This window comes from Saccostrea cucullata, unplaced genomic scaffold, assembly GCF_032062105.1.
Source record: "Saccostrea cucullata isolate Sc308-1 unplaced genomic scaffold, CSIRO_AGI_Scuc_v1 ctg694, whole genome shotgun sequence".
NCBI classification, from domain to species: Eukaryota; Metazoa; Mollusca; class Bivalvia; order Ostreida; family Ostreidae; genus Saccostrea; species Saccostrea cuccullata.
In genome coordinates, this window is record NW_026918847.1 from 137,501 (window position 1) to 148,332 (window position 10,832).

The 10,832-nt window shown below is 32.8% G+C and overlaps 1 protein-coding gene across 1 annotated transcript; it reads right to left on the reverse strand.

Annotated features, from left to right (window-relative positions):
- Positions 1 to 3,001: 3,001 nt before the first annotated feature.
- LOC134272344 (uncharacterized) lies at positions 3,002 to 7,569 on the reverse strand. The gene is made up of 7 exons (XM_062754591.1): positions 7,323 to 7,569; positions 6,580 to 6,708; positions 6,048 to 6,146; positions 5,548 to 5,652; positions 4,159 to 4,364; positions 3,625 to 3,871; positions 3,002 to 3,234 (listed from the first exon to the last, which is right to left on the reverse strand). Exons 1-7 carry the CDS (start codon positions 7,567 to 7,569, stop codon positions 3,002 to 3,004), a joined length of 1,266 nt encoding a protein of 421 aa, XP_062610575.1.
- Positions 7,570 to 10,832: the final 3,263 nt, after the last annotated feature.

The following is a 10,832-nucleotide window of genomic DNA, read 5'->3' on the forward strand; positions in this document are numbered from 1 at the left end:
GCACAATCGAATTAGGTAATAAAGATTCTCTGAAAGTCTAAGAAAATTTCATTCAGTGGTATAAGAGGAGTTGCGGATAAGAAGCCCCGCACGCCTTTTCTCCCGAAATCGAATTCTAAGATAGTATTTTCAGGATATTTTAATTGACATTTAATGCGTATTGTAACACCAAAAACAAATCATTCTTAAAACAAACATCAAAGCAGTCATTAAACAATAATATTTACATTTGCAAATATTTTTCTTAGATGAACCTATTGAAAATTATTTTCACTGCATAGAATACTTAGAAAAAAAATATAAGAATTTTATTTGATACAACAGATAACTGAGAATGGAGGCGGGGGTGGTGGTGCTTAAATCTCTCTCTCTCTCTCTCTCTCTCTCTCTCTCTCTCTCTCTCTCTCTCTCTTGCATTTGCCTGTTCGATAAAAACTAGGATAGCACGTTATTTATTTAGATCTGAAAATTTAATCTATTACAAATAATTTGATTGCCTCTTTCAATGATCTTGACCAAGTATAATCACGGCTGGGAAATATCGACAGATACATGTAGAAGTTTGCTTTAAAAATCATAAAAATGACACACAAATGTATAATATTATTGCATTAAAATTTTAAAATACGATTGTATTTATGCAATACGTCAACAGACCTTTGTAAATTAAAAAAAATTACGGTTATGTTTAAAGAAGAATAACTCATGGTGTCCCATGTTATTCAAAAACCACCACACCTCACGTTAAAGGGAAGAATATAATAGCAGTGTTCATTTCTTTGATACGGGAAACCCAAAATATGTGCCGGATCAAAAAGTAAAATAGAAGGTGCACAATCGAATTAGGTAATAAAGATTCTCTGAAAGTCTAAGAAAATTTCATTCAGTGGTATAAGAGGAGTTGCGGATAAGAAGCCCCGCACGCCTTTTCTCCCGAAATCGAATTCTAAGATAGTATTTTCAGGATATTTTAATTGACATTTAATGCGTATTGTAACACCAAAAACAAATCATTCTTAAAACAAACATCAAAGCAGTCATTAAACAATAATATTTACATTTGCAAATATTTTTCTTAGATGAACCTATTGAAAATTATTTTCACTGCATAGAATACATAGAAAAAAAATATAAGAATTTTATTTGATACAACAGATAACTGAGAATGGAGGCGGGGGTGGTGGTGCTTAAATCTCTCTCTCTCTCTCTCTCTCTCTCTCTCTCTCTCTCTCTCTCTCTCTCTCTCTCTCTCTCTCTCTCTCTCTCTTACATTTGCCTGTTCGATAAAAACTATGATAGCACGTTATTTATTTAGATCTGAAAATTTGATCTATTACAAATAATTTGATTGCCTCTTTCCATGATCTTGACCAAGTATAATCACGGCCGGGAAATATCGACAGATACATGTAGAAGTTTGCTTTAAAAATCATAAAAATGACACACAAATGTATAATATTATTGCATTAAAATTTTAAAATATGATTGTATTTATGCAATACGTCAACAGACCTTTGTAAATTAAAAAAAATTACGGTTATGTTTAAAGAAGAATAACTCATGGTGTCCCATGTTATTCAGAAACCACCACACCTCACGTTAAAGGGAAGAATATAATAGCAGTGTTCATTTCTTTGATACGGGAAACCCAAAATATGTGCCGGATCAAAAAGTAAAATAGAAGGTGCACAATCGAATTATGTAATAAAGATTCTCTGAAAGTCTAAGAAAATTTCATTCAGTGGTATAAGAGGAGTTGCGGATAAGAAGCCCCGCACGCCTTTTCTCCCGAAATCGAATTCTAAGATAGTATTTTCAGGATATTTTAATTGACATTTAATGCGTATTGTAACACCAAAAACAAATCGTTCTTAAAACAAACATCAAAGCAGTCATTAAACAATAATATTTACATTTGCAAATATTTTTCTTAGATGAACCTATTGATATTTTTCTCTTCTTAAGTCCACATTATTTTATAAGTTTAAAGAATAAGTAAATTTTTTTATACGTAGATTAATATTATCTTTTATACTACACGCGTTCGGTAACAATTACACATGTTTTACAACAACAAAAATCGTGTTATTGTGTAGTAATGTAAAATACATGGCATCCTGTTAGCTTGGGCTAGTGGGTTAACCCTTTCAATTGGTAGAGCACTGGACTCGCATGCCAGAGGTCCCGGGTTTAATCCCCAGCAGAGGCACAAAACTGTCTCTGTTACAATTGAAATATTGTTTTAAAACATCATTCGTATGTTCAGTTTTCTTTATTTATTTACCTAATTTAATTTGTTTATTTGTATTTTAGCACCGGACGCTAAAATACAATAGAATAGTTTCAAGGCAAGAAAAGATCAGAGGCATTCCGAATAAATCATTCGTCTTGCAACCTCCGTTCACTTTGTGCTCGCATTTGCGCTCCGTTTGCGTTCTGCGTTCACTCACTTTTCACAGTTCACACTGTTCACAAAGTTATGTTCAGCGTTAACACATCGTTCACTCACCGTTCGCTCTGCGTTCGTTTATTGTTCGTTCACCGTTCGTTCACCGTTCAGGTTGGAAAGTAGAACGTTTCAGGGAATGTATCTATGTGATTGAATGTGAAAATAACTGCCTAACTACTTATTTGAATACGATTATAAGCTTACTAAATGGACCGCCAAAACTTGCCATTTTTTTCCAAAATAGCATCAAAAATTATATATATTACATGTTTTTTAATTGATGATTACAAATGATTTGGAAAAGTCATCAGAGAAAATATTACAGTTTCTTGATAAAAAAAAATTGACAATTGCACAATTTATTATGAAATTTTACACTTTAAAAAAAATCATTGTGATACCTTAATCAATTTTATGTAAATTTACTTGACAGATATTCTATAAAACATCGGTGCTTATCATTTACTAATGTATTCGCCGAAAAGCAAAATCAAGAAGAATTTTCCTTCCAAAATCTTCATTTTTTGGATTTTATAAATATTTACGAGTACTTCAATTTCTGTCGTTTTTCAAACAAAATCTTCGAATTAAAAGATCACAGTCTGCTAGAACAATTAATCCGAGTACAAGACACAGCAGAGTTACACCAACTGTTCCAATGGCTCTAGCACTGGGGCGCGGATCATATGCACTGGTGAGACTTCGTACATGTTTAGTTGTTGTTTTCTTAGAAACCGTTAGGTCTTGCACCAAATCCTCAATGTTGATTGCAGCGACATTTTTCACTTTTTATTTGGTAAGCATGAAATGAAAAATATTAACATAAAAACACGTTGTCAAAAATTATTATTTTCAATTAAATGTTGTGACTATTGAATTTGATAATTACAAGTTTTACTTTTTTAAGTGTCTCATTTAGAACCAATCAAAATTTCGAGATGACAGGTATTTTTGTACTTCATTAAACTTTATGGACATGTTTTTAATTTAACGAACAGAATGTGTTCTTTCCCATTATATTTAGCGTTTATAGTTATTGTTTTTGGCATCATATTTGACTACTACATTGTATAGCAGTCATTATAGTAAATTAGTTAAAAGTTAAAGATAAACTTCAAAGATACAATTGTATATTTTTAGTCACATAATGTGTTGATTTCCACAGAAGGATTTACCTGAATTGGTCGAAGATACAATTGTCACAGATATTCGGACATTATTAATTTCCATTGTTTCAGTACCATCTCCCCATATTCCATCCACGTAGATAAGGTGACCATTTGTGACAGATGGGGTCCACAGTAGAACGTCAGTCTGATTATAACCAAAGACAACGCCTCCGAACGGGTCATTTATCTTTCCTAAACTTGCTGTACCGGCTGCATAAAACACTTTTCCATCACTTATTGTAGCATCTTTAACCTTAAGACATAATACAGAAACAAAACAATTGGCGGCAAAAGTTAAATATATGTAACAATAACATTGACAATAACATAACATTATTATACCAATAAAATAGCAATGTAGATTCATGAAAAAAAGGCATTTGTTGTACATGTACACTAGTTTTTCACAAGCATACCTCTACACTGAAAACAATCGTAGTTCATGCTAGGGTAATTGTACCCTAAAGTGTATGAAATTTATCAATTAATGAATTTTCAGTGTTTTTTAGTACAAATTGCACATTAAACTATTCAATTTACCTCAACAATGACAATGTCGTTATCGGGATTGAGGTTACATATTAATGGGATTGTTCCCATGAAAACATCCCCACGTGAGTAAGGAAATGAATCTCGTTGAATAACGTCAGCAGAAGATAGTACCCATGCTCTGATGACAACTAGTGCAGAATCGTACACCCTTGCTATAGCCCCCCATCCATCCTCGTAGCATATTACATAGTCCCCTAAAATTGAAGGATATGCTGAATATGAAGCATAAGAGATATTACTGAGTTGACGTTAAAAGAAAGGGAAAAACAAAGTGTTTTGTTAAAGAAATCCCAAGATCAAAATTAATTGATAGTTTACCAGGTAATTAATATGGCTAACATAAAGACATAAAACTAACATTTCCCAAAAGCATTCACGTTAATAGATCTGTGGATCGAGGGTCATATAATACCATAATTATACATGTAACATAGTGAATGTTACTACTAAACTCTGGATTAGCTTATACGTTATTAAGTAAATCTACCTAATAGCTAGTAAAAACTACTTTTAAGGTACATGTAATGATGCTATGTATACAATAAATTAACACGTCTTCGATAGTGACTCTAACTATCATTTAAACACTGAATTGCAATCGGATTTTTCCGCTGATATGACAAGGGGCACACGTCGGGATTGACATGTCGGCATTTGAATGCTCACTCCTCTATGGCACCTGATCTCACCTCTGATTTCTTGGAGGTATGTGTTTGCTCTGCTTCCGTTTTTTACCTGTACTGTTTGATTGAATCTTTGAGCTTAAATTCTGTTCGACCTCTTCATTTGCATTATTCAGTTTACTGCAAGAGCGAATCTTTATGTCGCGTGTTTGAATTCACTGCGGAACGTGGGGGCCGGTCCTTCAGATAAAACCGTAGAGACTAAGATTCTGTGTTGCGGAAGATATTGGCACGAAAAAGATCCCTCACTATTCAGTGGCCCTTAGTGCCGAGTATATGTCTGCAGCCCTCCACTGCAAAGTGGTGCCGGCCAAATATTAGTGAAAAATTCTCTCGACAGACGTCAAAAAACAAAGAAACAAAACTTAATGACCGTCATGGTAACTCACGCGTCAGTTAAAAAAGTTCCTAGCGATAAATAAGTCAATGAAAAAAGATGTTTGCCTTTCACTAACCGCTCAGCATTTTGAAATAAAGGTTGTCGGTCTATAAAATCGAACTCCCGTGTTACGTAGGCTCAAATGGGCCGTTTAACAATATCCATTTACAATCCCGTAAATAATCAATCAATTAATTTAACTGACATAGTAAATCTCAATCTGCTTCTTGACATTAACCAAGTTAATATTTATTTTTAATTTTCCTTTTCCAATTAAATTGAATGCGCAAGTGTTCAACAACAAAACATATTTACTATTTTTACTCGGAACCCATAATGTAATTGAGGTTGTTGATATTCCAAACAAAACGCCACAGACATGGTTAGTGCCAGAGTCATCCTCCGTGACGGTGGTGATTCCTGTTGTACAGGTGAGTAAGATATAAAAAAATTCTTTTATATGATTTAAAATAATATCATTTATCAGAAGGATTAAGAATAGATGTTAAGAGTTGGGTAGTTGTGGCCATTTTTAAACTAAATTGATCTCCTTTAAAAGAAGAGCTCCATATACGTGTGTATGTAAAGATTTATAAAAATAATCAAGTTCTAAGACTAAAGTGTATATTTTTTTTTTTGCCAAATGATAGTTGAGAGCTTGAGATATCATATCTATTAAAAGTAATATTTGATGATTAATTTGTTGACCCCAAGCCTCCTAAAGAGAAAGAGAGTGAAGGAGATAGATAGAGACAAAGAGATTAATTTTATTTTCGAAACGTCTATGATTTATTCCTAAAGCTGCATGTACCTACCTTGTCCATCAGCAACAAAGCCATCATTCAATATCAGCTGTACTGTTACAAAATCAGGCTGTCTCCTCAAAGAATGCGTCAACAGTTTATATGGTTCATCTTAGTGGTTACAAAACAGATAGTTTGAAGAATTATCATAGAGATTAATGGTAGCTATTGAAAGGAGAATGCTTTACTCATTTTTCTCTCTTTAAGTTTTATTTCGCTAAGGTAATTCATATTATAAAATCAATTTCCTCCCAAGAGCGCCTTTTCATACTTTCTCTTTATTCTACAATGTCTCTTGTGAAAATTATTTGATTTATGCAAAGTATGTGTACTCATGCATACTCATGCATGCTTGTAGAATTTGAAAATTGACACCTTTGGCTTCAAAAGTTCATGAATGCTTGAAAATAAGATCATGAGTTTTTTCATCAAAGCAATTGCCAAGGCTTAGAAACTAGAATTGTATTAATCTAAGTTATTTTAAAACATTAACTTTTGCATAATGTTTTTTTTTCAATTGATGATGTATCAATTAACTAATTACCTGTCGATATGCTAAGGTTACAGTTATGGACAAAGTCAGGTTTTGGCCAGTCAAATAATCGCCAAACTCTGACCCGAACTTTGCCCGTTATAAAAGACCCATCGAACACTCCGTTATAAGACGATCCACCTGTAATTATAATTTGAACTTTTTCAAACAATATGTAGACATGGGCATATTTCTTGTATTGCATTTTAGTATATTGCTATAGTTAATTCAAGCAGCAATTAAAAATAATTCATTATATGCCACGGTCGTGCATGTATCAATGTCGTACCAAACTTAAATGTAAAAAGTAAAGTTCCAAAAATTATTGGCGTTTATTTTCATTTAATTAAAAAAAGGTATGAGTTTTCTTGATTTTCAGGCGTACATGTATACCCGACATATTTCATCTGAAACTTGTATGTAAAGTCCTCAGCGGCGCGGGTAGGGGTGGAAGGTCATTTTTAACATTTTCAAACTTATAGATGTGTATCTATAATTTCAACACATGGAGATGGAGATTTCTCCATATATTTTACACGTAATACGATCTATGATATAAATGATATGGCATTTTGGGGAAGCTATTTATTGATTGATTGTACGTGTATTGTTCAAGGTCTTATTCGAGAATTTGTAGCAATGTAGCGGTAATGTTGACCTTGCCCATATAATCACTGGTACTTGTGAAAATTACAGATTCCTGTGAAAATAACGTGTACCATGTAAACAACTTTACCTATATATAAAACTCGTACCTGTGTAAATTATTCTACCGGTTGTTTTTCCTCGGGGAACAATTAAAAGGACACTGGTCTCGTTATACGTGTAGGCCACTCCCCCATACGGTGTGCTAATGTCATTATCTCTTTGTATTGAACCCAATCCCGGAAAAATATATTCCTGACCACAATGAATGACCTTGACCTGGACATCAACCTTGGCTGGAATTTCGTTGAATGGATGTGATACTGTTATTGGACTTGTACCAGAAATAGCGTCCATGTCTATCCATTCACTTATAAACGGCAGACGTACGCAATTTACTGAAATAAAATAAACACGTTCACATGTAGAAAGAAATGAAAGAAATATTCTGTGATGTTAAAACGATTTATTAGACTTGTTTTCATTTTCTTTAATAAATCATGCTTCTTTTTAAACTTCCATTTCTAAAATTACCTAATTCAGACCGAACACTTACCTTACTTTTTCAGTTTTACGTAATATAGTAATTAAACTTCTAATGTGAACAACTTTTTATCATTTAATATATATGAGATGTAAGATAATGTAGAGGAAATACATTGTACTGTTTTCAGGGCTATTTACATCCCATTTTATTTTCGCCCTTTTACAAACAATTTTGTCCCATTTCGAATTCGCCCACCTGTGAGTGCAAAGATGTTTCGTCAATACTCGTGTCTACTCCAATAGCATCATCTCGGGTCTTTCCGTCAGAGGTCGGAAAAACAACCTCAAATATATTAACATCATCGGATATAAAAAATTTATACATTTCTTGTTTATTCAAATACAGGATGGACTGAGTTAGAAGTCCCTTCTATAGTATATTTTAGGTAATATCATTACATTGAATAAAGTTAAACTCCATATTCCACAGATAAAAAATCTCCATGCATTTATTTCAAAGATCGTGAAAAAGGAGGGTTGTAATGGCGTCTACCATATACATTCGAGGTTGTTTTTCCGCTAGTCGGAAAGGTCCGAGAAGTTGCGATTGGTGTCTACTCCTCTCCCGATTTGTTCCTTTGGTGACAAAAAGCTTGTAATATTGTTTATTTCTTTATCACTCAATACATTGACGTCCTTAAGTAGGAAAACATCACTGTTGGGTATAACTGTATAACATTTTCTCTTTCAACTGCCCGTTTATATTATAAGCCTCTTCTAAATTCGGAGATATTTCTATGTTTCTACATCCTTGAAATGCCTTGACCCGAATTTAGAAATATTTGAAGAAAAAAAAAAGTCCACTTTGATCTCAAAGATCATTTTCCTGACAATCCTATGCTCAAACTTATACTATGTTATTGTTGGTAAATCAACTTACCTCTCCAAAAATAAATTATGCAGAACATCCAAATGAAACGACACTGCGTTGTTTTCATTATGACGGCTGTTGAGAATTATACAATGAACAAGTCCGCTTTTGACTAGATCGCCGATGCAATAAGTTGAAATGGAAATATTAACCGTGACATCATTTAACATCTTTTGTAAAAATATCCCAACACAAAAATAAAGGATTGGCTGTTTGTAAAAGGTATTTACCAGCTATGTAATTATCAATATTTGGTTTTATTTCGAATGCTTATATCGGCAAAGTTTTTCTTTTATCTCATTTTCGAAACAGCAGGTGCTCTCATTTAATGATGTTGTTTTGTATATTCTTTTAATTATTAATTAGTCCTTTTCTACTTATATTTACTCAATTAATTCAATTTAAGTAACAACGGTAAGGGATATTTCTTTAAGGTAAAAAATGAGTTAAATCGGTTTATTATCTATTATCACTGACGAAAAGATGAAACAGTTCACAATGGCGGATCCAGGAATTTCTTGAAGGGGGAGGGGGCCTAGTAAAAGGCGGAGAGAGTTCCGGTGGCTGCACCTCAGGAATTGACGCTAACTAACTAAAGTTTCCAGCAGGTCAAACTTTTTTATTTATCACCAGATCTGTCGCTGCTATGCAAAAGGATAAATTGTTAGCAGAAAGGAGCCAGGGGATTTGAACTCATGAGAATATGGGTCTGTTTTCCACTTTAAATTTTTATTTACTCTGCTTCTTGCCGAGTTTAAATTGTCTGGTGTCACTTATAATCCACTTTGTACTTGAAAAGAAAAAAAAAATAAATGAAAAATCCTTTCAATGGGCTACATTTAAAATTCTACTAGAATTCGAAACTATTATCACTAAACATTCTGATTAAAACACACTTCTATTAAAATTAATTAAATTTCATGTAAAAACAACTTTATTTAATTTGTTCTCAATGGAAATAGAATCTAATGAACAATGACCTTTTTAAAAAAAATTGGGCTAAGATAAATTTTAAAAATATTTTTATCTTAAACATTTTTACTTAAAAAAAATTGCGAGAGAGACATGGTGTTTATTGATGACAAAGGAAAACAATTTAGAGGTAATTTGTTTAATTTCAATTTACTGAATTATTAAAATAATCCATAAACGAGGGAGCTTTTTCATAACAATCCTTATGCTTACAGAAGTGGAACAATGATTTGAAAATATTAATGCTTTGGATAAATTAGTAAAGTTACATTTATGTGTCTGAGGGTCGGTGAAAATGCTTGAATGCATGTATTTCAATTAGATAAAAGCAGCGATTAACAAATACGTAGATTAAAGCTGAACATGACTCAAAAAAAAAAAACCAAACGGCATTTTCAATATCATAATCTACAATACATCAACACCAGGAAATGTTTTCTTCGCATTCGTTACACCTGACTGCTTTTTTGTCACGGGTATCAGTGTGGAATGACGACCCGTGGTCATGCTGATTATCTTGCATTGCTTTTGTTTACATTTTTTGAAGTTACGCGTTTGTTTGTATACTGCACTGATCTGTCCAACAATAGTTTCTTTGGTATCTTACTTTCCTGCTAGAGAAACTCAAGCACGAACAATGTAAAGAGTCATAGAATATTTTCCCATAAGTGGTACCCCACCCCATTTTTTTTATTTTTAGGAGGTAATATTTGCTCTATGTACAGATTTATTGTTGCAATTAAAGGAAAACTATGCAGTTTAGTTAACTGAATGGTGATAGAATTTTTTCTGAATAATGGCTTTTAGATAACAGATTACAGATTTTTCAAGACCTTTCACTCACCATTTTAAAATTTGTTGAATGGTTTATATTTTTTTTACGAATAGACTTTTGGGCTGGATCGAAGCTCGCTATCTTGAAAGTCGACATATGAATCGAAACAACAATTGGCCAATCCAATTCATTGAATGAAATATATTTTAAACTAACTACACAACATTGGTTCATTATAAATACTATTGTTGAGCTGAAGGCAAAAACAAGTGTGTTTATCCTAGGTAGAAGTTTTTAAATCTATGTTTTGCTTCATAAGAATATAAAAAAGAGGTGAAAATAATTTCTAATTCCCTTTTAAGTTTTGTGTTTTGAAAGCATTGACATACAGTTGTGCTCCTAAGTACTTCCATGCAGAAATAAGGTATCTCTAAACAATTCTTTGATTTGGACATA

Bases quoted from the DNA above. Each gene is read 5' to 3' on its own strand.
- LOC134272344 (XM_062754591.1), bottom strand. From the start codon at position 7,569: ATGGACGCTATTTCTGGTACAAGTCCAATAACAGTATCACATCCATTC. The intron at 6,709-7,322 runs GTACGAGTTTTA...TTATAATTACAG, and splicing joins CGGTAGAATAATTTACACAG to GTGGATCGTCTTATAACGGA. The intron at 3,235-3,624 runs GTAAATCCTTCT...CCAAATAAAAAG, and splicing joins TGTATCTTCGACCAATTCAG to TGAAAAATGTCGCTGCAATC.